This window comes from Ascochyta rabiei, chromosome 15, assembly GCF_004011695.2.
Source record: "Ascochyta rabiei chromosome 15, complete sequence".
Lineage (NCBI taxonomy): Eukaryota > Fungi > Ascomycota > Dothideomycetes > Pleosporales > Didymellaceae > Ascochyta > Ascochyta rabiei.
Genome location: NC_082419.1, coordinates 1,152,909 through 1,178,868, shown reverse-complemented (window position 1 = coordinate 1,178,868; position 25,960 = coordinate 1,152,909). Strand labels below are relative to the sequence as shown.

Below are 25,960 nucleotides of genomic sequence, written 5' to 3'. Positions count from 1 at the left end.
AGGATCACACCCGTAAGCCTCGGGTCAACGCACCGCTCTTCTCGCCAACGCGTCCGCACAGCTTTGAAATAAAAGGGTAATTTGAGTGTTCCACAAGAAAATCGTGCGAAATTTGACCTCTACATGGCCAAGACAACAATGATGTTCGAACACGTCCACCTGTCTACAATTGATCGGTTGGTATCGACACCCATACCCAATCTGCATCAACGCGAGATCGAGCCCCATTTGATCTCCCACACCCCAACCCCATCTACATAAACCGGCACTTCCACCGCCCCAGCCGGCCACGCAATCTCGACCGAGATCTCCATCTCCGTAGCGTTCGTATACCGATCATGCGAGCTATCAAACGCCCTGACATCCATTCCGTAACTCTGGTACTGCGCGCCATCTGCCCCGAATAGCCTGCATGGCTGGGGGATGCCGTTCAACGTGGTCGTACGCGCAAACCCGCACAGGCTGGTGGACCGCTCGATATCCCCGCTTATCGCGTTCTTATACCTCATCGAAATAACGGGCGATGTGCCAGTGGGCGGGCTGTGCGTGATATTCGCGTGTCCAATGTAGAGCTCAACGGTGTACCATTCATGGGAGGAATTCAAGTTAGTCATGCGAGTCTGCAGTGTGACTGCTCGCCTTTTGCCCGTGTGGGGTGAGGTTGGTCTGACGGAGCTTTGAAGGTTTAGGTGCTGCTTGGAGGAGTAACAGGGGGAAAGCTTACACTGCAGAACAACCTTCCAGGGACTGATTTGTGGTGGCTACGTCGAAGGTACCTCCTGTCAGGAGAAACTGCCAGCCTCTGAGACCGTCTTCGAAGCCGCTGTTGGCCAAGGTTTTGCGCGTTATATCGGGCGGTGGAGTTGACCAGCGCGTCGAATTCGGAAGGGATCTTGAGCACGAGATGGATGTCGAGGAGTTTGGTGCTGCAGAGATAGACGAGTTCAGCGCTGAACATTCACGAAAAGGAGCAGAAACCGCACTTGAGATTGCGGGGGTTCTTTTGATCAGAGACGGTTGCGCGCTCGGTGGTGTTATTCCTGTGGCGATCGAAGACCTTGTAACTAATGGTGCAGATACGAGCCTTTGAGAATTGCGTTCCGAAGGGTTGGAATCCGTCAAGACGTCTTCGGAGCCTGGTCTCACAGACACACTGTCGAGATAGAGTGGAATGTCGAAATTTCCATTATACCATGAGAAATATACAGTCAGTTCTTCGGTAGGACTGTCGGCTTGAAACTGCATGCTCAAAACCATATACATGGAGTTGTTGAGGCCAACCAATGGACAGGGTGACGAGGAGAACCCGCACACGTTACCGCGGCTCAATAGACTGTTTGACATTCTGATGGTGTATTTAGGGTCCGAGCTTGCTGTTTGTTGACGGACAACAGTGCGGTGTCCAAGGGAAAGATTGACTGTGTAGTTGTGAGAAGGTTGCAGATTGAACAACGACGTCGATGCCTGGAAATGTGCGGACAGTGCCGTGATACCGGATCTCGGTACTGCGGTTCTTTTGGACAGATTAACGGGTATCTCATTCTAGAACCTGTAGACTTACAGAGCAGCACAACCCTCAAGCGAATCATTTGTGAGCCCTACGTCGAAAGGTACCAGATTTGGATCATAGGCTACAGCTGACCAGTTGTCAAGTCCTTGCTCAAATCCACCGTTGGTAATGTACGCATCGGCGGCTACCGTCGCAGTGGGAGCACAGATCGATGTAAGCGAAGTGGTACTTGAAGTCTCTGGAGTAGGATTGGCAGTGCCTGCATCTAGTTTATATCTGCAACATCTTCAGCTCAAGGTAGAAGGGCTTATTGAGAACACGATTACTTACAGATTCAGTCTATCGGCACCACCGCAGAATTCCGATGAGTTGCCGGCACAAGTCATGTCGCAACCCTCGTCGGTCGTTGTAGCACTGTTGTTCATGGAATCGCCGCAAAAACACTCACGGCTATACTCCAGACCTGCAAATTTATGCCCAAGGGACTTGCAGGTCGAAGTACATTCAGCCACCGTCATACCGTCTTCGCTGGCCTGGAACACTGATAAAGCACGAGCTTCAACGTTGTCAGTGAGACAGCCAATGTACTCCGTGCCTGGAGGTCCGGAATTGGTGACTTGAGTGTTTAGTAGCCCGCCAAAAAATACATTGAGTCGATAGCCAGCGCCGCAAGCTTCATCAGCTGCGCCAGGACATTTGAAATAACATTCGGTATCGTTTCTGACCTCAGATCCTGCACCAAGGAGGTGACCGCACCAACACTCTTGCCCATATTCGATTCCTGCGTAAGCATAATTGCTGCTATCGCAGAAAGCGATACAGTTTGCCTGAGTCATGTTCGCACTGTCCGCATACGAGAGCCCGGCGAGCTTCCTCCTGCCGTAATCAGTCCAACAGCCATGGTAGTCCCATCCACTCGGCAGGTTTGGGGTCAAAAAAGTAACGGCGGTGAGACTGCCCATTCTGCTTGAAGGGGATCGGGATGCCAATTGACACGAGTGGCGACAAACGGAAGGACTGGTCGGCACAGAGTTGACAGTCTAGATGCATTTTATCTGCCTTCATAGCACCCTTCAGGTGATTGAGAATTGACCTTCCTTGATAGAATTGCATTTTTGTGCGACTGTGGTGACCCTTGCCTCGCAAACATGGCCAGTAGGAGGTTCACAATACCATTACGACGTACAGTACAGATGGGAGCTGCGCAATCCTCTGCAATCCAACCAATTGAAGGTATGGGTGTAAGAAGCCTGCAATGCTTCAGATCTTCCAAAAGTACGACATGGCTTGAGGTTGGCCTTTTGTGCAACGTGTCGTCATCAGTGTAAGCTTGCATTAATGCATCATAAGACAGTCGCAAAGAGTGAGGTACACAACTGCCGGGAGCTTAGGGAGGAAGAGTTAATAATAGCGGCGACGTACTTGCTCCTAATGGATGAGCTGGGAGCTTTGCGCAGAAAGAAATATATTCTTTTCGGCATTGCCGAGCGTAGATACAAGGCTTTGTATTGGCGTACCATGATTCTTCTGTGGCTTCAGTATCCTTTTCTAGCTTCTCGGATTTGCCCATCTGGATTGAGAGTCCCACTTGCGGTGTTGTAGTGTCGAGATATCGCGCGCCCCGTACACGCGTGGCTTGATGATTGCGGCTGAAAATGGCCGCTATACCAATCTCCACCACTTTCAGCCGGGCCTCGAATCAATAATTGGCCATGAGCGATGTTTTAGCACAATTTCGCGAGTCTGAGCTACTTCGATAATGCCTGTGAAGGAGGCCGGTTTAGGCGCTGGAGTAGGTGCGGGCGCCTGGCAACGCGTACTTTTATCCACGCGATGTTGTAGGGCTGGCGTAAAGCACAACGCTATGGCGCTGCAGACGTGCTGGCCAGTATCAGTTAAGCTGCCTAGTGCCGAGGAGAGCAATCTTAAACGAGCTCAACAGGGCAAAACAGCTGACAAAGAATGGGTGTGCAGTGACGGTTCCGCGTGGCGTTGCTGATATGGGTACGCTGCTTATCGATTTAGGTACTGATGGTGTGGAACGGTGTGAGCGACTACATGAAAGCATCGACATAGCGGCTGAAGATGTACACGAAATATGTCGCTAATCTGAGTACATATAAGGCTCACACGGATGGTAAAACGCAGAACCTTCCAATCTATACCTGAATCGAGTCTTTGTAGCAACCTTGTGCTGCATCCACTTCCTCTCAGAGCCAACTGTCTCATTTACACTGGAACATGAAGCTCTTTACGTACGAAGCCTGGGGCGTCCCCTCTGCCGATTTTTTTGACATTTCGACGACGTTTGTCACCTCCCACTTCGTCTCTCCTCTCGTTCTCGCATTAATCCGCGCGGTTCTCTGCGTATACACCTTTACGACCATCATCGTCTCCTACAGTTGGCTCGCGTCCAACACAGCGACCATTGGCCTAAAGGACGTCAACATCGGCTCATATGAGATTCAACAAAGCGAACACGCCATTGGCCAGTCGTTTAGCTTCTTCACATTTCTCACATTCTGGTCCTTGGGGTTCTACTTCCTGGTCTCCAGTCTGCACACCTTCATGTTTGCTTTCAGGAACCGCACATGGTTGCACGACTGGCCTAAGATCCTCCGGCTTATGCACTCCGTGTACTACTCGTGTGTGACGAGCATGCCTTTCCTGGTCACGATTGTGTTCTGGGGAACCATGAATAGCGGATGGCCAGCCGGTCGCTTCGAGCAGTGGATGAATCTCTCGGTCCACGGTCTGAATTCGGTATTTGCAATCGTAGAGATTGTGCTATCTGCCACAAAGGCGCCGCCATTTTCTTATCTGAGCATTGTCCTGCTGCTATTGTCAGCATATCTTGGTCTGGCATACCTGACGAGATACACTCAGGGCTTCTACGTCTACGAGTGGATGAACCCTGCTCATGGCAACGTGAGCATCATACTACATGTGCTGGGGTATGCTGCTGGCATGATTACTATCTTCTTCTTGGTTTCAAGTACCATCAGACTCAGAAACATGCTCGCTAGACAGCTGAGCCAGCGAAGGGACACGGATATCCAAGAGAAGGGCGTGAAGTTGGATGATGCATCGGATACCTGGTCGAGCGATGTCAGTATGTGTAGGCCTCAGACGAGCCGAAGAAACGACGGTTCGATTGTGTGAGGTGCTTACAGGTCGTTACGTAGCTCGTATTGTCAGAAAAACTAGATATTGCTGCCCAATACCTCCTGTGCTGAACTCATCGTTCACCGTGAAAATGATGAGTTCGTGCTAGTGGATCTAGCCTCCAGGTTGTGAATACCGCTGTGAACGTCAGTTCAACGTCGAAAGGGTAGTAATGGCAGAACCGCGTTTGTTTACGATCTCTCTTTGTGCTCTACATGCTTTGATGGTAAGCACGGGCTAACCGAGACCCCTCGGCAGGCTCTTCAAAAAAAAAAGAATATGATGTTGTTGAATCAACGACATCACATGTAAAATGAGTGATCCAGCCCTATGACTAGGATTCACCAGATTAAACACGTAGGTTCGTATAGGAGGTAGTATCGCGAGCCACCTTTTCCGATTCCTTAGTTCCTGTTGATGTCCTGTTGGATGTATTGCATTTAAAAGTCTGCCTTGCATGGATAGTTTGAAGAAGCTCCGTTCCGGCTGTAATAAAGCTGCTCCGCGGAGGTATATCATCTATCTGAGGCGCCTGTAAGTGCCGCAGTTGATCAAAGTTGCTACAGCCAGTGAAATAGAGTCGAGTGGAAATGAATCAGGCCTCCCAAAGGAGATCACTCTTTGATGTCCGACTGAGTTCAGGAACGCCGTCCGAGCTAAGCAGTCACAATATTTGAGCGATACTGTCTATCAAGCTTTCTGCCTCAATATCCAGACTCGAGCTGTCATGTATTTCCAGCCTGATATTAAGTCAGCTTTGAACAAGGTCGTCTGCATTCCCGATGGGAAATCCCTGTATCTACAGCTGTCAGATGCGTGGTCAGTCCCGTCAGTGTTTCAGAACACGCGGTAAGGTCCTACCAAAGTATCGGACGTAAGCTCTGTCAGAAAGTAGGTAACCAGGGGTGCTGTGGAGAGAGGCTCTATTGTGGCTACTTCCCAACTCACAAGACCTACGCCGGGTACCATAGTAGCTTCAAAGCAAACAAGAGCAGAAACATATCACCGAGAACCATCAGCGACTCAAGGCACTTGTTCAGTGTCACGTAATTGCCGCACGCTCCCCCTTAGGCGCTTCGCAAGCAGTAAATAGTACCTAGCATGATGCAGCAGCGAGGCGTGACCGCCAGAGGATTGTTGTATGTGCGGAACCACGGAGCTCCAGTAGGCGCCGAAGGAGTAGAGCAAGCCCCCCTCTCCTAACATAGTGGCACGTGAGGCTGCCCACTATGGGGCAGATAGCCTCCACGCGGACGCCATGATTCAGCAGAAACGCCACAGACATGACGCGCAGATGTCCACTCCCGCCTTCACTCCTTGCCGGAGTGGAGTCCAAAGAAGGCAGGTAGGTAGTATCAGTCAGGTCGTTGCAAAAAAGAAAGTATAGATAGTAAAAGGTGCATGGCTGGCAAGTATCGAACGTAGATGTCGTTACTGTATCAGAATTGCCATAAAGCTCCGTGTTGTGGTGGAGAGAGATCTGCCTCGGTTGCTTTGTCGTGCGCGCTGGTGTGTTGTTCCTTCCAAAAATAGGTGGGGCAGTGCAGTGGGTGCAGCTTCTCTTGGCAGGCGGTCGTCCCGCACGCACATCACTGCCACTTGTCCAGCTTACCATATGTACAATTCCGTTTCTGGCCGCGTGGTCGCACAGAAAGATACCAGCTGCTTCGTACCGGTTGTTGCTGAGAAGAGACGGGCTTCTTGCCCAGTGCTTGAGCGAGCATGTGCCAAAATCTCAACTAGCCTCCATGTCAGGCCTTCCACGTGCAGGGTCTACTCTAAGGTCGCAGCATGTGCTTCGTACCCGCTCATCTCCTAACGCATCATGCCTTCTTGGAATGATGATCCAAGTCTGTGGAGGCTACCATGCGCCGCGGACCCTTGTGTCTACCGCACAAGGCTAGGGTGAAGAGATCAAAGAACCACCCGCTGTAGACTAATCTCCGTACGGGCGCAAGTGTGTTCAGGCCAGCATCCTCTTCGCCTCCGCCCCGTTGGGAACAGAACACTCTGACATGGGATACCAGGCACTTTTGATCCTGCTGCAAGGACTCTCCCCTTATCGACTTCTACACAGAGCATCTCTCGTCCAGTCCCGCCTGCCCTGTCCCTGCGCCCGACTGCCCTTGCCACTCAGAGGCACGGCGCTCGGTCAATCCCGCCCATAAACATTCATTCCGTCGTATCTGTTCTTTCCACATGCTCGGAACTCCGGCAACGTTTGTACCGCTGATTTTGACGAGTATTTTGTGCTTCGGTTCGGTGCTCAGCATTTTAAATTGGCTGAAGTTCCCTCTGTGCATTAGCGCACGCCATACAGCTGCAGTTCTATCTCCACACGACCACACCATCGCTCCTAGACCTACCTGACTTGACTACCCCTGCGTACCCGGGAGCACGATTACAGCCTCGACGATCCTCCTGCAATACTACCTCAGCGTACTTTAGTATGCTTGCCGACTGCCAGGCGCCGATTGTTTCAACAGCGCTTGCTAATCGTACGTCTTACGGACTATCGCTGGCTGTGTTGATTGCGCCTACTCGTTTCTTTAGTCAAGTCCAGAGTATCGCCTTGGAGAGAAGGAAACGAGTACAATGACAGACGACCGATCCAGATCAAGGTCCAGAGGTCGAATTGAACACGACACTGAACTATGGTTCAACATGCCCAGTCCTGAAAGACAACGTCAGACAGAGCAATCCGCATACCAGACGACATCAAACCGTCTCAGTATGGCATTAATGGCTTCGAATCCCTCTCAGATACAGCTCTCGATTCCGACGATATCTACAAGCTCAGACCTCAATAACTCACTACCACCGCCTCCGGCCGAAGCAAAGAGAGAACGTCGGAAGCCGGCTATGTTAAGATCGTTCCTTCGGGGTCGATCCTCAAGCAACCATCTTGATCCCTCGCATTTGCAGCCTGTGACGAACAGTCATCATCAACGGCATTCGTCAGCAGGCGCTCACTTGAGTGTGGACGTACACGGTCACTATCAACGATATTATTCCCGCAGCATGCCAAATTCACCGAATCAGCAAAGTTATGAATCCGCTCCTGTCTACCTACCGCCGCTTGCTCGAGTTCAATCAGCGAATCCAGCATTTCCAGATACAACCCAATACCAACCATACTTTGTTGCGGAAGACTATCCACAGCATATGAGCTCGCTCAGCTCAAACCTCGATCCCTCACCGACGCGAGCACGAACATTTCCAGAGACTACAACGCCCAGTCCCACGGCCCGTGGTTGCGTAGTCAACAGGCCACGACCACACACTTGGCTATCTCCAACCGAACCGTTTGCCGACCCTTCCCAGTTTCATCTTTTTGTTGAAGCAACGACAGGTCTCCCAACCGATACAGACTCGTGGTCTCCCAACGGTCCAAATCGACTCCAAGGTTCCCTTTTCGCACGTAGGTCAAGCAACGGCTCGATACCAGTGTCGCCTCAATACATTCCAGCACCAATCCCCGATCGAACTCAGCAGACTGCGAGCTGGCAGAGCTTCGAACCACCCTTTGCCTCCTCACGATCTGTGTCTGCGCCGATGGCGAGGATGCTTCACCACAATGCATTTCAACCACCTCATGCTGACCCCACACCAGACATGAACGCAATCGATGCCGAACTGGAAATGCTGGGTCTCGATGGCGATCATTCACCCGATACAGACGAGTTGCCGGACTATGCACAGAGTCAAGCAGAGATGAATGCTCGGAAGAGGGACGAGGCAGCGGCGAGAGCGAGAGATCTGGAGGCTAGATGGCGTGGAGCCCGAGACAGGCGGAACTGAGGCATTTCCAAGCACGCACGGTACCGTTTTCTCATGTTATCTATCATTTTGCTCCATCATGGCGTTGAGAATATTGCCCAGCACCTGAGATACCCTCGCTGATCATTTGCCTCCGGACTGAACGGCCTTCAATATATATATATATATGTACATACACATGATGGACTACCAATGCCAACATGCACATCGATCGCTGTCAGAGCCATTGAATAGAAAATTCGCTAGGTCTACCCAAGATTCACGCATTTGACGTTCAGTGCCGATCCGGAAATGAAAAGTCAAGAATAGGCAAAGGCCCCCAAACAGTCAAGCAATACCATGGCCTTAATGAGATGCAGTGAGAAGCACTAGTCTACATTCAGCAGTGCGCCTTGCAAAAAGTCTCGGGTAAGGTAGGTTGCATGCACTACATAATCTAGTGGACCTTAGAAATCCAAATGTGGTCAATTGATAATCCAAATCAAGATTGGAGGACCAGCTAAGGATGGGTTCGGGTTTGCTTACGATTTACAGTGCAAAAGGCCACCAGAAGCTGTTGCTGGTTTCAAGCATCGTGGCAGGTTTGTGTTCGTAACGATCTCTTAGCGATCCAAGTGTTTCTACATATGCCTCAGATGTGTTCTAGACGCGAAATTTCACGAACGAAGGGCCCTTTGTATGGACCCTAGCTTACAGTCAAGATACGACAACCAGATAGTCCAATTTTTGGCGACTCAAAACTATTGCCTGACTGTAGTGCGGAGATGAACTACAGAAATTCTACAACGTAGTACAAAAGGCTTAGGTACAAGTGCCTGAGTGACGGCAAAAGCGCGGGGTAATTGGGGGCTGCAAAGCTTCGTGCGGTGTGCATGGAATGGAGTGACCGGACCCAAATCCATATTCATTGACCAGCTATCTCAACGCACACTACCATCCACAAACATCCCACGTTCGGTGCATTGTGTGATAGCAGACATGCAGCCATCTGCACCGGCCGTGAAAAACTGCAATCGCCACCTCGTGTTGATGCAGAACATCCAGTCTGCAGCCGAGATCAACACCAAACGTGCTCAACACATCAAGGTTTCCGCTCCGACATAAGATACGGTCGGAAGTCTACACCTTGTGTGTGGTCTGCTGTGCTGCAGGATCGTGGGATGGGGCGACGGGCGACAGTGAGGCTGTGCAAATGCAGGTGTCGTGTCAGACGCGGCCCGGAAACAAGGTTCCAGCACTGCAACTGAAAATAGTAACAATGACATTGCAAGGCCTGGCTACATACCAGGACTCTTGAATAGCGGCAGCTGTCCAACTGTACTTGGGACGGATTGGTAAGAAACCATGAACGGTCATGCTGATCATAGTTTCGAGGTTTTGGATTCAAGCAAGTTTCTCGGTCGTCTTGATGTGCTGGGTTATTACATGTTTTGAGATCGCTCACAGCTAATTTTTTGGATGTGATCAGATAAATTTTCGTTCTGGTTGTTCAAGAATGCACAATCGTTTTATAGCCATTGGATTATCGTCGTGTGCTTGCCCTCGTTTGCGAGCGTTACATGGCGAAGCAGCGCGGCAGACCGCAACGAGCGGCGTTCCTGCTGCGTGAAGCGGCTTGTCAATACCCAATGGTCGCTTCGCAGTGGGTTCTTTGGCTTTGGCTGCGGATAACCACAATTTCTGAAGGAGGGCTGGCTGGCCTGTCCGCCGTGTCCGGTTGCGTACCCGCTGAGGAACTGGTATGCTTGAGCCTTGCAGTTCCGATGTCGTGACCGTGTTGTGGTATATTCTACACGACGCTCTCCGGCCATCTAGATAAGGCTCTTCAGCTGTCAACTGCCGACAACATCTCTGCCAACGTTTGTGCAGATCCGCAACGTCTTTGCATACATCAGGACAGTCTGAACTCACCACCCATGCCCCGAGCTCGTTGGAAATTTGAATTTTGAAGTGAGTCGTTGGTAGGGCAATAGCGGTCGGCCCTTTCTTCGCGACGATGTCCCATGTCTTGTTTTGAAACCACTGTGCGATCCAAGAGACAGGAACATCGCAGTACTCCTTACCTCCGTTTGCATCCGCCAGTCTGGCGTTGGCCCAGACTTTGCGCATCAACAAATGTGTGCCGAGGTGTGTCTTATCTTGTGGATTGATGATGCTGCCGAACATGAAATTTTCCCAGGCATAACCCCACTCAGTCTCCGGAAAGTCATGTTGATAGTGCGGCTCAGTGAGGTTACCTCGACGCATCACGCCTACAGCATGCACTACCTCATGTACAAGCGTGGTGGCCACAAGAAAGTCGTGACGGTAACGAGCGCACCAAGAAGCTTTCCTATAGCCATCTTCGCTGTTGTAGTATTGGAGGAACTTGTCAGTCACTTCGATTTTTGGGGATACCTCCTGTTGGAAGACACGACAACAGCTAGATGTAACCTTCGGTTCGACACCGTTAGCGATCGTACGAGCATACAAGCGCTGCTTTTTATGATCCACAAAGCAGACCTCTATACGTCGGGCTAGACACTGCAGGGCCTCGCGCACAGCTGAGAGAAGCTGTGCCTGCTTTGCTTTGGACGCCCTTACCAGGGGGTTATTAAGGTAGGCCTTTTCGTGCTGTAGGTCAAACGACTCACGTCCAAACAGCAATGGCACAAAAAATTCGAGGAGTCGGTCGTGAAGGAGAAATTGCGATGCAAGCTGTAGCGCTAGATGTAGCTGTTTTTCACCTTCCAGCTGACGGAAGATAGGATGAACCGGGTTAGTTAGGTCCGCGGGAAGGACTGCATCATCTTCGAGCAGCTTGAAGCGATCGTTGCTGTTGGCCACATCGATAACATAGTTGATTCCAGCGCTCTGTGCGGTCTCGGTCCGCTTCATGCGCAGGCTTTGGCATCGGTCTGCCATCTTGTGTGAATGTGGTGTTTGGTGGCTATCAGCCTCGAGACTCTCTCGCAGAGTATACATAGTGGAGGCCGCCACATTGTGCAAGGTGTTCGTAAGAAAATCTGGAACAAAGCGTTGTTGTCATACTCGTTGACACAGAATGGGATCTAGAACCTCATGGACCAAGACAAAGACAGGACAATAGCATTGTGTCCCCTATGTATTTGACAGTGACTTTGACACTGGCTTGCGAAATCGTGAGGTGGATGCAAATGGGGTCTTGCGCTTTGCGCGTGCACAGTGTGTCATACCGTTCGACTGTCTTGTCCATAACAAACGCACCGTAGGCGGAACGGTCGGACATGAAGAGCATGGACGTTCTTCGTTAGGGCGGTGCAGTTGCAAGATGGATGGGAAGGAAGTGAAAGGTTGTCGTCATGTGAATTCGCGCTAAGCCACAGACAGGGGTTCGCGTTTGGTTAGCCCCGTACCCTTCCGCGCTTGCCCTACTATCCTTAACATTTCATTCACACTCGATTATCGCAGTCTTCGTCGGTGGCCAACACGTCACCGGAGGAGTGGAAGTTTCTGCTCCACATCATAAATTTCTCTTGTTTTTGCCTTTGACACGTTTCCAGCAAACGCTAACATTGGGCACATTCAGCGCGTCATAGGCACTGTTGCGCGACCTACGAAGAGCTGTCGCGTACGCTGGTCGCACAGCAGCGTCACAATGGACTGGAACGATTTTGAGAAACGAGCCAGCAGGGTAAAGCCAGTGCAGCCTTTGAAACCTAAGAGATCTTGGGTTGGTGTTTTCAATCATGAGAATGATCCACAGCAACCGTTCAACGAGCTAGATTTCATCTGGATGATAGGACATTCGGTGAGTCGACTAAAGCTGCAGCAGAATGGTTTGCAGACTAACATAAATAGAAAATCACGCTCGAGAAGATTGCTCAGACCTACGAAACGCGCCATGAGCTCACAGGCATCCAGCTTGTCTACCGAGGAGACATCGTGGATAAGAGCAAGACACTCAAAGATGTCATGGATGTAGGAACTGACCTGATCATCTTTAGAGCTGTCCACGTAACCAATTCATATTCGAGATCTGGAACACCAGCACCGCCGACACTATCACGAACACCAAATGAATTCTCCGCCTCAGCCGAAGCCACTGTATCCGCCCACCATCTTCCAGAACGCGTCAAAGATGAACCTGAAGATGAGCCAGCACTTCTGGCTCATATGTCACATGCTGTTCCTCGCGCAGCTACACCGCGAGCTCCCACTATATCAGCCACGCGTTCGCCCTTTGAGACTCCAGCTCAAGACGGTTGGGACATTGATCACCAGCGTGCGATGAAGATTTTCAGTCAAAGCCAACAACACCATGCATCAGGTGAGATCTACCGTGCTTCCAAGTCACTTTCAAATCATGCACATCCAGCTGCTTTCCTGTCTGCCACTCAACCCTCAGCTCAACCCCCAGCTCAACATATCAACAACACGCCGCTGATAAAGCATGACCCAGCTCTGGGTAGATCAAGCCTTCCAGAGGACCACGCCCGGGTGGTAAGGTCCCCTCTGCAACGCTCGTCCTACGTTCACCCACACAATGCGTCGCCGTTTGCCGGACTCGCTTCAGCTGTTGCTGCTCAGCCGCCCAGCCCGATGCGTGAGCCGTACGTGCCGCCTGTGTTTCACCACAAGATTGATGAGGCGTCTCAGTCCTTCGATCCCAACAGCTTCTTCAACCGTGAGCCTTCCCCACAAGGAGACTCTCAAGAAGAGACGACGTCCATAGACCGCTCTATAAGGGACATCATCACTCGGGAGGATCCAGAAGTGCTCGAAGCAGGCGTTGCGGCGGGTTTGAACGTTCTGGAAGAGTTCAAACAAGTTTTTGTACGCCACGCCACGTCCAGTCCGGATGCTCAAGCTTGGACCGAGTCGATCGATAAGCTCGTACCCCAGGCTAAACGCAAACGAACCGTAGTGGGGGTGGTAGGGAATACCGGCGCGGGAAAGTCGAGTGTGATCAACGCGATGCTCGATGAAGAACGACTCGTCCCAACAAATTGCATGCGCGCGTGCACAGCTGTTGTTACAGAGATGTCATGGAATGATAGCAACGATACTTTCTCCAAATACCGCGCTGAAATTGAGTTTATATCACGAGCAGAGTGGGAAAAGGAAGTCGCCACTCTTATGAAAGAGTTTCTCACCGAGAATGGGACACTATCCTGGGAAGTATCCGATCAGAACTCCGATGCAGGTATCGCCTGGGCAAAGTTTCATGCTGTGTATCCCAAGATTCCTCGAGATTCATTCGACAAGTGCACGTTGTCCGAACTCATGGATGAAAGGGGTTTGAACGTGCTTGGTACCACTAAGAAAATTAACACGGCTCAATCACACCGGTTCTACAATGAACTCCAGAAGTATGTCGACAGTAAAGAGAAGGTCACCAAGAAGGACAAAGACAGGGGCAAGGACAAGCAAAAGAGTTCTTTCGAGATGGAATATTGGCCTCTGATCAAAGTCGTCAAAATCTACACCAAGGCGCCTGCCCTCTCAACTGGCGCTGTGATCGTCGATCTTCCTGGCGTACACGATTCGAATGCTGCCAGAGCCGCTGTAGCTCAGGGGTACATCAAACAATGTACTGGCCTATGGATTGTCGCACCCATCACCCGTGCGGTCGATGACAAGGCTGCTAAGACACTACTTGGTGACTCCTTCAAGACGCAGCTGAAATATGATGGCGGATTCTCGAGTGTCACATTCATTTGTTCAAAGACGGATGATATCTCCATAACGGAGGCGATTGACACCCTTGAATTGGAAGAAGAAGTGGAAAGGCTCTACGAACAGCAACGAGAGCTCGAGCGAGTGATCAAGGACACCAAGTCGAGGATCGAGGATCTCCAAGAGTCAAGAAACGTTTACCTGCTCGCACAACGCGAAATTGGCGATGAGATTGACACCTGGGATGCGCTGCAGGACCAACTGGACGACGGGAAGGAGATATTCGCGCCACCACCCAAGACTGTCAAGCGTAAGAAGGGCGCATCCACCAAGAAGTCCCGGAAGAAACGTCAAGCAGAGGATGAGGATGAAGACGCTGACTTTGTCATATCCGATGACGAGGCGTCAGAAGCTGAGGATGAAGACGAAGATGACGAGGGCGTGCAAGCACCACAAGAACCTCTGACCGAAGAGGACATCAAAGCCAAGCTGAAGAGTCTGAGAGAAGCAAAGAAGAACGCCAGGCGCGAAGGCTTGGAGATCAAGCCAAAAATTGACGAGTTGAAGCCCCAGATTCGCGAAGCTGAGACCAAGATCGAATGCGTGAAAGCTGAAATCAGTCGCGTCTGCATCTCAGGACGTAACGAGTATTCCAAGCATGCCATACAACAAGATTTCGCTGCTGGTATCAAAGAACTTGACCAGGAGAATGCAGCCGAAGAGGACGAAGACAACTTCAATCCCGATGAAAAACTGCGCGACTATGACGAGGTTGCGAAAGCCCTACCTGTCTTTTGTGTGAGCAGTCGGGCGTACCAGAAGATGTGTGGGCGTCTACAAAAAGACGATGCTGTTCCCGGCTTCAGCTCGCCTGAGGAGACTGAAATTCCACAATTGCAAGCACATTGTAAAAGGCTGACAGAAGCCAGCCGCATCCAGAGCACGCGCAACTTCTTGTTGAGTCTCTGTCAGCAGCTGACTACCTTCGCTCTATGGGCTTCGAATGATGGAAGTGGAGTGCGAATGACTGATGACGAGAAGCGAAAACAGATCAGGTATATTGAAAGAAGGCTCAGCGAGCTGGAGAAGGGTCTCGAAGGGGCTGTTGATGCTTGTCTCAACGTTTTGAAGAAGGAACTCAACGACCAGATCTTCGACAAGTACCCAGATCTAATACAGGAAGCAATCAACGCTGCTCCTGATATCGCTCAGAGGTGGGGTCTCCATCGAGCTGATGGCGGCTTGGCTTGGGGCACTTACAAAGCGGTCGTGCGACGCAATGGGGCGTATCAGTCTCCAACAGCAGGTCATCGTGATTTCAACTCTGAACTGTAAGTGTGTGCATGCTGATGTGAGGACTATACTGACCGCACATCCAGAGTTGGTCCTATTGTGAAGAAGTTAGCCACCGGGTGGGAACGCGCCTTCCAGAATCGCTTGCCCAAGGCATTTGCGACATTCATAGCGGATTCCGGCAAAATCCTCCATAAGTTTCATGAAGCTGTCGAACAACGAGCACGCGAGAACGGCGTTGGTCTCGCCAGTCTATCGACGCTCAAGACGCAGATTTACACGTACGAGATGTTGTTCGGAGAACTGAGCCAGACTCTCACCAACAGCATGACCGAGTTACAGCGCGAAGCGAACCGGGACTTCACGCCTACCATCGCCAGTATCATGCATACCGTCTACGACATCTGCACGGAAGAGCATGGCAAGGGCAGCTTCATGCGCATGAAGGCGCACATGGCTGCCCATGTGGAGCGCAACCGTCACTCCATGTTCAACAAAGCCACTCTGACCGTCAAGCGCCACCTTGATGACATGTGCAAGGAGCTCCGAGAGCTCATGGAAACGAGAGCAGACGAGATCTACATCAAGATGAAGGCGGACTACCTGCGCGTGCTTGGCGGCGTCCAGGTCAACACCCAAGCCGTCATGTCGAGAGAAGAGCGAGCGATGCACAGCGAGATCAAGACTCTGCTCAACACGGTCGACGCTCGCTTCCAACCCATTGCCAATGGAGAGATATCAGCCTTGGTGGGTGACGATGCCGAAGATGCAGCTGAAGAACGCCCAGCTTCTGACGAGGAAAGCGTCGCCTTTGAGTCTGCAAACGAGGACGTCAGCACCATCAAGCCGGACCCCAGCGCAGACAAGAAATCCAGCCTGCCCACTCCGCTTAGCAACGATGTGTCAGACGAAGAGCGGTAAGCTTCTTTTCTTTTGGATATTGTCCGACGACTTGTAGATGTCCATCGCAGCGCGACCTGGCTGGTGTATTCCACATGGATTGTAGCGGCGCGAGACCGTCCATTTCCCCCGTTTGACACGCGTCGTTTCTACAGCGGCACGAGGAGGCGTTTTTGGTTCCAGCACTCACTGCTTCGACATCTTTCTCTTGGTGTATGAGTACGGTGCATGCACGATTGACATGTCCGTGAAAGACTTTCGCGGGCTCAGTGAGTGGGTGGGTAAGCATACGCGCCTTTGCGTCGGAATGCAGAGGGTGTGATGATATGTAGCATAACCATAGCTCTTGACACTGGACCGAATTGGACACCGTCCTACACGATATCTGGGACTAGATCTGCTGGTGCCTCAGCGTCCTTGTTTCTGATCTAGCCACCTCATACCTCCCCATGCACGTTGACTACTCTCGTCTCTCCGGCACTGGATCTGCAGACGCTGTGTACGTCGTGCATTGGATACTGTCCACACGTTGATTTCGAGTCGACACATGCGAGAAAGGGGTATATGAAAGAGGGTACGAAACCGCGTGTCTGCAGTTGAATGTGTACAACGAATGCGCAACGAATGGAGTGGACAGGTCGTGCAAACGTCGTTGTGATTGGGGAACATCACCATGAAGCAATCCAATAGAAATAGTCTTAGCGTACGTTGAACCTATCTATAGATGTCCGTCTTTGATCGCGAGAGCGATAGCGCTACATCCATGTCGTCTCATCTCTACATTTTCAAGGTTCGACGGCTCTGCGCTGCACGTTTGTAATCTTGGGGCCATAGCGTGGCAGGCTCCCGTCTGAGAGGTGGTGATGTATGTCTTGGACCGGCCGTGCGGTAGGATTGCATCCCACCTTTCGTAGCGTAACAGGGCGCACGTCTTTGACCGTCTTGCGGTAGCATTGCGTCTTCGAGGTGTTGAGACGCGCGTCTTTGATCAGTGTGTTTGGCTGATAGCGCTGCGTCCATTCGGGCCACTCGAAGTCTAGTACACGTAGGGAATGATGCGGTACGGTACAAGCTCTACGTACCTGTCCCAGTCCTTGCCGTATTTTCTCCTGCACTTCTCCTCGTCGCGACGCTCGCGGTGAATAAGCAGAACGGCAAAGTAGACCATGAAAAAGTAGGTGAAGATCATGCCCCAGCCCTTGGCGCCATCAGGGACGACGTATTTGCCGTAGCTGTTCTTGAAGAAGTATGCGTCGCTCTGGGCGGCCTGAATGGGGTGCTGTGCGACGTTGCGGATCACGTAGCCGGAGAGGGCGGTGGGCAGGACGTAGGACCAGCTCATGAACCAGTCGCCGAGGTAGTTGATGTGGCGTGCTGTGCCCCACCAGCCGGACACGAGGAGGCGAGAGCCGGCAGCCGTCTCGATGTACTTGAGGTGCTTGACACGCGGGTCATCGGGATTTGTGCGGAAGCGGTTCTTTTCGTTGTTGACGGCGCGAAAGAGGTAGTAGCCAACACCCTGGACAGCGAGGACTGCGACGATACCCTGGAAGCCGAGATCGACGGGGTAGACGGAGAGGTAGCGAGCCTGGAGACTGTACGTGAAGGGAACCCAGACGAGGTCGCCGAAGGAAAGCATCATGCCGAAGCCATCGGCGATGAGGTCGATGGTGGTGAGGATGGCAGGCTCCATGTACAGGGCATCGAAGGTGTAGATGGCTTGCGCCGCCGTGACCAGGATGATGGAGTCGGTAACACGGCCGTGGTTGCGGTACTGCTTCATGATGAAGGCAAGGTCCATGATGATCCAGCCCAGCATACCGGGACGCAGTTCGCACCAAGCCTTGATGTCGACTTCGCCAAAGATGGGAAGCACGACACGTGGGTTCAGCTCACGACCGATGAACCAGTCGTAGAGGACGTTGCCAGAGTGTCCGCCAGCAGCAAGCTCACGCATGCCGGGGTCCTTGGGATGCTTGACGCTGAAGGAACGAACATAGACATAGGTGGCGAGGAAGTAGGAGATGAGGATGTTGGTGGTCAGGATGGCGACGTAGTTGTCGGTGATGAAGGTCCAGACAGTCCAGTCGGCGCCGTACACGACGGTGCCGGCGGCCAAGATGGACATGGTGACGATTGCCGAGCTGAAGGCTGGGGCTGTTAGCAGTGTGCGGGGGTCAGCGACACGAACGACGTACCATTGAAACGGTAGTCCAGCTTCCCACCGCTCCTGAGCTCCGTGCCTTTGACGTCGGTGCCGGGCAGGAAGGTGTGCAGGGTCAGACTGAGCAGGTAGTAGCCGAGGGTGCCCAGGACGGCATTGGTGTTGAGCAGGCCGCCCACGCCGGACCAGCCGACTTCCGTCTTCAACTGGTCCAAGCTGAAGTGGGAGGGCGAGAGCAGAACGGGGGCTGGGCAGCCTGAGATGTCATTGCACAGGAAGGTGAAGACGTAGACCAGGACAGGGAGACCGAAGGAGATGACAAAGGCGCCAGGGCTGGGTGAGGGTTAGCATGTGGAGGAGGATGGCGTGATGGCCATTGGCGCGTTGGCCATTGGCGTGTTGGCGTGTTGGAGAGTTGAAGAGTTGGAATGATGGAATGATGGAATAATGGAGTGGCACGTACGGTCCAAGGAATTCGTATCCATGAGGCTTCTCGGCAAGGGCCTCGTCGAGCTTGCGCTTGGGTGCCATGTCTTGGGCAGCTCTTTTGACGGGGAGCAGACGCGGCTCAAAAAGGGGCACGGGCAGCAGCAGCACTTTCCCCACGGGCTGACTGGCGCTCTGGACTGCACGGGTCTGCTGGATAGGCGAGGGGAGCTGGCAGATTTGTACCGCTCGAGCGTGCCAAGGCAGAGTCCAACGAGCTGATGATGACGCGTAGAGCTGCCATGTGCGCTAGGGCCCAATCGGGGCGCGACACACAGGAACAGGGAGGGCTGACCGGCGAGCGATGATGATTGATGCAGGGCCGCGGGAGAGCTCCGGGCAAACGTGTTGCTACGCTGCTACCAAGTAGTAACGAAGTACCTCCACCTCCACTTTCACCTCCACTTTCACCTCCACCTCCACCTCCACCTCCACCTTCACGCCACCACGCACGCCCAGTCCCCAACGCCGCCAAGATGAAGTCAGCGCTCTCCTCGCTGCTCTTCCTGCTCGCGTCCCTGCTCGCGTCCCTGCTCGCGTCCATGCTCCCGCTGGCGGCCGCGGCGAGCGACAAGCCACTCAAGCCGTGCACCGTCGTGTCGCCCACGACGGAGCGCTTCTTCGACCTGAACGGGCTGCGCCGGACGCTGCCTGAGGACGGCAAGAAGAAGAAGGACGCCGACGAGGGCAGCTGGCATGCCAAGGGCTACGACTACGGCGCCAACTTCACCATCAACTTCTGCGGGCCCGTCGTCGAGGAGCTGAGCGACGTGCAGGACCTGGACAAGAAGCTGTGGCGCAACGTGAGCGCCTTCTACGAGAGAGGCGACCGCCAGTATGCCATTGGGTGAGTGCTGCCCCTGCCGTGCGGTCGGATGGAGGACGTGCCAGTGTTGCGACGGGCAGCTGCGAGGGACTATACGCTGACGGTGCACCCAGCCTCGAGAACTCGGAGCCCATCTTCCGCGGCAAGAAGCTCATCCTCAACTACACCGGCGGCTCGCTGTGCCCCTCGTCCTCGTCGAAGCGCTCCCCCGTCCACCTGCCGCGCGAGATCATTGGCGGCGGCGGCGGCCACGACCACGACCACGATGACGACAAGAAGCACAAGGACGGCGACGCCGACGACGATGACAAGAAGCACAAGGGCGGCAGTGACGACAGCGACAAGAAGAAGAAGCCCTCGTCAGACAAGTCGGAGCGCCGCAAGACGACCGTCATCTCGCTGCTCTGCGAGTCGGACCCGCTTGGCAAGAGCAGCATCTCCTTTGTCGCCGCCGTCGACGACTGCACCTACTTCTTCGAGGGCCGCTCGCGCTTCGCCTGCGGGAGCGTGCACGCCGAGACGCAGACGCTGAGCCCCAGTGGTGTCTTTGGCGTCATTGCGCTCATCGCCGTGCTGGTCTACTTTGTCGGTGGCTGCGTCTACCAGCGCACCGTCATGCACCAGCGAGGATGGAGGCAGCTGCCCAACTACGCCATGTGGGCCGGCATCTGGCGTTTCTTCTCCGTATGTCCACCGACACGTTACCGCAAAGGCAAGTACTGACCCCCGCAGGACATGTTCATCATCCTCACCTCCTCGTGCGCCCGCTGCATGCCCTCGCGCCGCGGCTACAGCCGCGTCTCGCTGGGCGCCGACAGCAGAGGCCGTGGCCGCCGGGACGAGAGCGAGAACAGGCTGATAGACAACCTCGACGAAGAGTGGGACGACTAGACGCGCCACAAAGGGCGGTTTCTCTGTTTCTGTCTCTTTTTCTTGGTTACGACATGGAGGGAGCGGCGTTCAAAAGGTTGACAAGGTAGACCGTGCGACGAGCATGCAATGTCCACACTGACTCCTTTTTTGACTGATTTTCTTTTGACTGATTTTCTTTTTTGACTGACCCTCCTTTGATTGACTCTCCTTCTTTGATTGACTCTCCTTCTTTGATTGACTCTCCTTTGATTGACTCTCCTTTGGTTGACTCTCCTTTGATTGAATCTTCTCCTTTGACTGACCTACTGACCCTCCTTTGATTGACTCTCCTTTGACTGACCCACTGACCTCCTTCTTTGACTGACTTGATGTGCAATGCGTGCTTGTATTCGTACGTTGGTACGAAGAAGCTCGTCACGATTGAGCCCGGGCGCAGTGGCACAGGCCAGGACTCGAAGAAATCGAGCTTCTTCGTACTGCACGGGGAGAATTACCACATTGGTCCCACCTTTCTCTTGACTCTTCCTGTCCTGACCGCGAACCGGATTGCTCACCATACGAGTGCAGTGTGCAGTCGATGGTAACTTCCCACTCCATGCTGATTCAATGCAAGACTCCATGCTGATTCAATGCAAGACTCCATGCTGATTCAATGCAAGACTCCATGCTGATTCAATGCAAGACTCCATGCTGATTCAATGCAAGACTGTTCCATGCAGTGGTGCTTCAAGGCAATGCACCCGGGCACTACCATGTCCAGCATGTGAACCACCGGGCCAAGTCGCCGCAGCCGAGGTCGCGCGTCCCCCAGTTCCCAGTCGCGCCTTCATCGAGCCTATCACCCCGGCTCCGCATTCGATCGCATCATGCATGTTTCCTGCGAGCGCCTGCCTTCAACACCCGTCTCTGGGCATCTGTGTTGCGCACACGACCACTACCGCACGCTGAATAGCTGTGGATGAACTGATCCTCTGCGTCTGGGGCCCACGAGTGGGGCGCTACCACCCCTCGCCATGGCCGACTCAGTAGGTGCGTGCAGCGAGACCGCCTCTCGTGGCAACGACAGTACCGCGAGTGGACGCTGACAGCTTCCATGCAGACCGGGTCTTCAGCCATGCGCTCAACACAGTAAACAAGATCCGCACGGGGTCGCAGAAGCCGCCCTCGGCGACACGGCTACGGCTGTATGGACTCTACAAGCAGGCCATGGGTATGGCACGAGACGAATAGAAGCAGAACTGCACGCTGACACGAGCAGAGGGCGATGTCGACGGCATCATGGACCGGCCTGAGGGCAACAATGAGCAAGAGCAGCGCGCGCGCGAGAAATGGTACGCACACGGCATGCCGGGATGCCATGCATAGCAGGACCGTGATATTGACAACACACAGGCACGCCTGGAAACAGCAAAACAACCTCTCGCGCACAGAGGCAAAGCGCCGCTACATCACCACCCTCATCGATACCATGCACCAGTACGCCTCGCCCTCGCCCGACTCCCGCGAACTGGTCGCCGAACTCGAATTCGTCTGGGACCAGGTCAAATCCAACGTCCCCTCCTCGTCCTCCTCGTCGCCACTGCAGACCCTCGACCAGGTAGGGACAGGCATGTCCGCGAGCTATTCAGCCCTCGAACAGCAACGCATCTCCAAAGAGCAAGACGAATACTCCAACCAGGACGACGAAGATCAGCCCCTCGAAATCAAATATCCCATGTCTCAGAGCGAAGAAGACCTCGAAGCTGAGGAAGCAGACATGGAGCGCGAGGAGTTCGTCGACGCTCCCGACTCTCAGTACGCACTGCAGCTCTACCGCACCGGCGCCATGGACCACAACCTCTCCGAAGCAAACACCCAACCGCCCTCCCAACGCCCAACACAGTCACCGACAGTTCCCCGTCGAGAACTACAGCAAGCAACAACACCAACACCACAGCCTCGGCTGCGCTCCATCATCCCACAGCCCATCCCATTACCGACCTTCACCACGCCCACAGCTGCACCGAGCAAGGCAGACACACCCTCCGCTGCAGACCTCAAGTGGCGCAAACGTGTCGAGTCGAGCCTGATGAAGATGACGGCTGAGGTTGCAGCGCTGCGCGAACAGCTCGAAGCGCGGCGTCTGTTCCAACACCGCGTGCACTACCGCTTCTTCCGCGCCATCTGGCGCTTCGTGTGGGCGAGCGTCAAGCACATAGCCGTCGACTTGCTGGTGCTGGCGCTGGTTTTGGGCTGGATGAGGCGGCGAGGGGATCGCAGGATGGAAGGCGCCGTCCGCGTGCTACTGGGCGATGCGGTGGCACAAGTCCAGGGCCTGAGGGGTGGCGCGTTGGGGAATCTACCAAAGGTCCCTGCGCTGCCCATTCCTAAACTGCCTGGCTTGGGGAAGAAGAGCGCGTGATCGTGATGAAGTCACTTGACAAGGAGGATGGTTGTGCATGAGCAATGAGTTTGATTTAAGCCTGGCGTTTGGGTGTATGCATGGCATTCTAGGCATGTCAGTGCGGAGCACATATTGTATAGCTATTGATGAGCCCAAGTGCTGACAACTGCAAGTAAGCGTCTGTAATAACGAGTTACACTTTGAAGTTTCTCTATTCAGCAGTCAGAGCATCTTCGACCAAGATGTCATGATCAACGAACGTCACCAAGTCTGTGTTGATTGCATCGCAATACCCTCAAGCCTGCCCTTCAAGGTACATTGAATTGAAAGTCTCTCCTTAGCATCTAGCCAACAACATCTCACCCTATACGATTGTCACCCATCTCACTCATCAGAGGTCCAACGCGACCCTTGACACCAACCGTGCAGGAACGAGGGAGTGCACCAGCAATAGCTCGTGAAGACACGGTTAGAAGTTCGGTAGAAGCAACGACATTGACACCAAGCGACTGGAATTTGATACGTAGTAGCTATAAACGGTATCCTATGTTGCTGTCTTGTAGTCACGTATTGTTCGGTTGGAGCCTCTTTTGCTTTGCGGAGAGCGATGTAGAACATCAAGTGTACTGCTAGAGAGAAGGGAGCACTCGCGCTAGAGCCTAGGGTTGTGAAATGTCCAAACCAGAGCGTTTGTGTATAGATGATTCCGAACACATCCATACCCCGAATATTCTGTAACTAGCCGTGCAGATCCTTGAAAAAGATGGCCCCTCCTACACGTCCTGTGTGATTGGGATATTCTGCGGAACATTCGGAATAGTGGACTCGTACAACTGAATGGCTACATCCCCACTTGAGCTCAAGGCGTGCTTCCTCGCGTGCTTACGTGCTTCTGAGCGTTTTGACTTAGCCGAGCCAAGCCGGACCTAACGTCTTCTCTGCTCCTCTTGTTATCTCCGCCTTGTTTGCATACGCCATTCTAAAACTTACATTCAACCGTTTTTGACGATAGCCATGGCTGTTACTCAGGAGCCAAGCGCGAGGCCGGAGGCGCACGAAACAACGCCTTTACTATCTCGCACAAAGTCGGAAGAAGAAGAAGAAGAAGAAGAAGAAGAAGAAGAAGCAAGAGCTGGATCGCGGAGTGTTTCCATACAGTGGCGTCTCATGCTTTGCGCGTTCCTCGTCTCACTGTCGTTCAGCATCACTCAGGTGCCAATGCTCTATGTCATCCGTCTGATGACATGCGACGCATACTACGAGGATGAACGCCACGTGCGCGACCCCACGGCCAGAGACGTCTGTGCCAAACACGAGATAGAAGCGAGCACGGCGCGAGCCTGGGCGCTGCTTGGAGGCTCGACGACGTTGTTTGGTCTGGTCAATCTGCTCATCACTGGCTGGACGATCAAGCGCCTGGGTATCAAGCGAGCTCTTGTGATCCAGGTTCTCTGGCCTGCAGTAAGGTTGCTTGTGCAGAACATTGGTGTGTCAAAGGGGTCCAGTGCAGGCATTATGATCCTGCAGGCCAGCCAGATCATCACGATTGCTGGTGGACCTAACGGCTATGTGCTTGCACTGAACTCCTTTGTGGCTGATTTCGTCGAGCATGAGGGCCGCACAAGTGCACTGGGCCGTCTGCAAGGGTGCATGTTGTTCGGTTCTGCTGTTGGCTTCTTGATCGGCGGACTGGTTGGAGACTCATTTGGAATTGTGGCGCCGTTTCGTATCACCGTGGTCTTGTTCCTACTGTCCTGTGTTTACGTCGCAGTATGCCTCCCTTCTACGTCGCCGCATGAGAAGATAGACAACCATCTAAGCCAGCCGGCGGCTGGCTTGGGCCGCTTTTTCGGGCCGCTCCGGATATTCGCACCGCAGAAATGGACGCTGGTCGACGGCCGCACAAGTACGCAATTCGGTGCTCTGACTCTTGGTCTTGGTGTCTTTCTAGGTATCCTGGCTACTGGCTACATACCTACGGCCCTTCAGATGTATGCCACCGACGTGTTCGGATTTGGCACCGGGCGCAACGGCTGGCTCATCTTCATGTACTCTTCTTTGCGGGGGTTCTTCTTGTCCTTCATCTTCCCTCGTATCATCTCGGCGGGGAGAAACTGGCTCGAGCCAAACAACGCGGTCCCAGCCAAATCGGCAGAAGACGAACCTCTGTTGAGCGACTCACGCCTACCAACATCACCCAACGAGATCGGGCCCGTCGAGCCGACTGTGGCGCCACGGCGTGAAGAGAATCAGACGTTTGCGTTTGATCTCATGTATGCGCGATTCAGTCTACTTCTAGACGGTGTTCTGACAGGACTTGCTGTGTTTGTGACCCAGGGTCACCAGCTCTACATAGTGGCGGCTGTGCTCCCGCTTGCAGGTGGCACAGCGGCTGCTTCGAAAGGCACAATCTTGCAGATGCTCCCTAGTCATCAGCGCGTAGATGCGCTGAGTGGGATCACCCTTGTTGAGAACATCGCAAGACTTTCCACCACTGCAGTATTCGGTCTGGTCTTTGCAGCGCTCGCGGAGGTCGGGAGAATCCCCTTGATTTTTGTGTGTAACGCTGCTGTTGCATTGCTTGGCTTCGCGGTTCTACTCTTGTCCAGATTTCCACCAAAAGGCAGTCGGAGAGTTGATCTTTAGGTAGTGATCACAATCCAAGCTTCACGCCACCCGCCTTGCGGCTCCAACGGCCCGTATGTTTGGTCTCGCTTCTGAGGTCAAATTCAAACCCCGCACCGCATCGGTGGGGTATTTTTCCGTCTCCACCCAGACTGCAGCATTCCACCACAGCTATGCCGAGATGGTATACGGGCTACTACGCTCTAGTAACGGAGGGTGAAGAAACGAGCCGTCTCGGAGATGTGGACTGCGATGTGACGTGGTGGTGTGTGTTGTGTGTAGGTTCGAGTACAAGAGGGCCCTCAGGGAACGTCGTGG

General features: G+C 53.3%; 9 protein-coding genes across 9 annotated transcripts, besides 7 other annotated features; 6 read left to right on the top strand and 3 right to left on the bottom strand.

Moving 5' to 3' along the window:
* Window positions 1–206: 206 nt before the first annotated feature.
* On the bottom strand, window positions 207–1,344 carry EKO05_0008814 (uncharacterized protein; the record flags this gene model as incomplete). The annotated part of the gene is made up of 2 exons (XM_038941763.2): window positions 207–675; window positions 725–1,344. 2 exons carry the CDS (start codon window positions 1,342–1,344, stop codon window positions 207–209), a joined length of 1,089 nt encoding a protein of 362 aa, XP_038796343.2.
* A 2,407-nt stretch (window positions 1,345–3,751) lies between these two features.
* On the top strand, window positions 3,752–4,672 carry EKO05_0008813 (uncharacterized protein; the record flags this gene model as incomplete). Its single annotated transcript, XM_038946630.1, has 1 exon — window positions 3,752–4,672. The coding sequence occupies one exon, from the start codon at window positions 3,752–3,754 to the stop codon at window positions 4,670–4,672; it is 921 nt and encodes a 306-aa protein (XP_038796342.1).
* A 2,598-nt stretch (window positions 4,673–7,270) lies between these two features.
* Window positions 7,271–8,476, top strand: EKO05_0008812 (uncharacterized protein; the record flags this gene model as incomplete). The annotated part of the gene is made up of 1 exon (XM_038946629.2): window positions 7,271–8,476. The coding sequence occupies one exon, from the start codon at window positions 7,271–7,273 to the stop codon at window positions 8,474–8,476; it is 1,206 nt and encodes a 401-aa protein (XP_038796341.2).
* Window positions 8,477–8,607: 131 nt separating this feature from the next.
* Window positions 8,608–8,630: a tandem repeat.
* Window positions 8,631–9,919: 1,289 nt separating this feature from the next.
* On the bottom strand, window positions 9,920–11,419 carry EKO05_0008811 (uncharacterized protein; the record flags this gene model as incomplete). The annotated part of the gene is made up of 1 exon (XM_059637391.1): window positions 9,920–11,419. The coding sequence occupies one exon, from the start codon at window positions 11,417–11,419 to the stop codon at window positions 9,920–9,922; it is 1,500 nt and encodes a 499-aa protein (XP_059493374.1).
* Window positions 11,420–12,071: 652 nt separating this feature from the next.
* Window positions 12,072–16,306, top strand: EKO05_0008810 (uncharacterized protein; the record flags this gene model as incomplete). The annotated part of the gene is made up of 4 exons (XM_059637390.1): window positions 12,072–12,224; window positions 12,275–12,743; window positions 12,876–15,423; window positions 15,472–16,306. The coding sequence occupies 4 exons, from the start codon at window positions 12,072–12,074 to the stop codon at window positions 16,304–16,306; spliced, it is 4,005 nt and encodes a 1,334-aa protein (XP_059493373.1).
* Window positions 13,799–13,849: a tandem repeat.
* Window positions 14,231–14,270: a tandem repeat.
* A 1,015-nt stretch (window positions 16,307–17,321) lies between the features above and the next one.
* Window positions 17,322–18,980, bottom strand: EKO05_0008809 (Delta(14)-sterol reductase; the record flags this gene model as incomplete). The annotated part of the gene is made up of 3 exons (XM_038941749.1): window positions 17,322–18,436; window positions 18,484–18,782; window positions 18,913–18,980. The coding sequence occupies 3 exons, from the start codon at window positions 18,978–18,980 to the stop codon at window positions 17,322–17,324; spliced, it is 1,482 nt and encodes a 493-aa protein (XP_038796338.1).
* A 334-nt stretch (window positions 18,981–19,314) lies between these two features.
* Window positions 19,315–19,372: a tandem repeat.
* Window positions 19,373–19,411: 39 nt separating this feature from the next.
* Window positions 19,412–20,652, top strand: EKO05_0008808 (Cation-independent mannose-6-phosphate receptor CI-MPR; the record flags this gene model as incomplete). Its single annotated transcript, XM_038941831.1, has 3 exons — window positions 19,412–19,782; window positions 19,875–20,445; window positions 20,494–20,652. The coding sequence occupies 3 exons, from the start codon at window positions 19,412–19,414 to the stop codon at window positions 20,650–20,652; spliced, it is 1,101 nt and encodes a 366-aa protein (XP_038796337.1).
* Window positions 19,998–20,070: a tandem repeat.
* A 995-nt stretch (window positions 20,653–21,647) lies between the features above and the next one.
* EKO05_0008807 (uncharacterized protein) lies at window positions 21,648–23,035 on the top strand (the record flags this gene model as incomplete). The annotated part of the gene is made up of 4 exons (XM_038941583.1): window positions 21,648–21,663; window positions 21,734–21,844; window positions 21,893–21,965; window positions 22,027–23,035. The coding sequence occupies 4 exons, from the start codon at window positions 21,648–21,650 to the stop codon at window positions 23,033–23,035; spliced, it is 1,209 nt and encodes a 402-aa protein (XP_038796336.1).
* A 996-nt stretch (window positions 23,036–24,031) lies between these two features.
* Window positions 24,032–25,663, top strand: EKO05_0008806 (uncharacterized protein; the record flags this gene model as incomplete). The annotated part of the gene is made up of 1 exon (XM_038946628.1): window positions 24,032–25,663. One exon carries the CDS (start codon window positions 24,032–24,034, stop codon window positions 25,661–25,663), a length of 1,632 nt encoding a protein of 543 aa, XP_038796335.1.
* Window positions 24,107–24,148: a tandem repeat.
* Window positions 25,664–25,883: 220 nt separating the features above from the next.
* Window positions 25,884–25,921: a tandem repeat.
* Window positions 25,922–25,960: the final 39 nt, after the last annotated feature.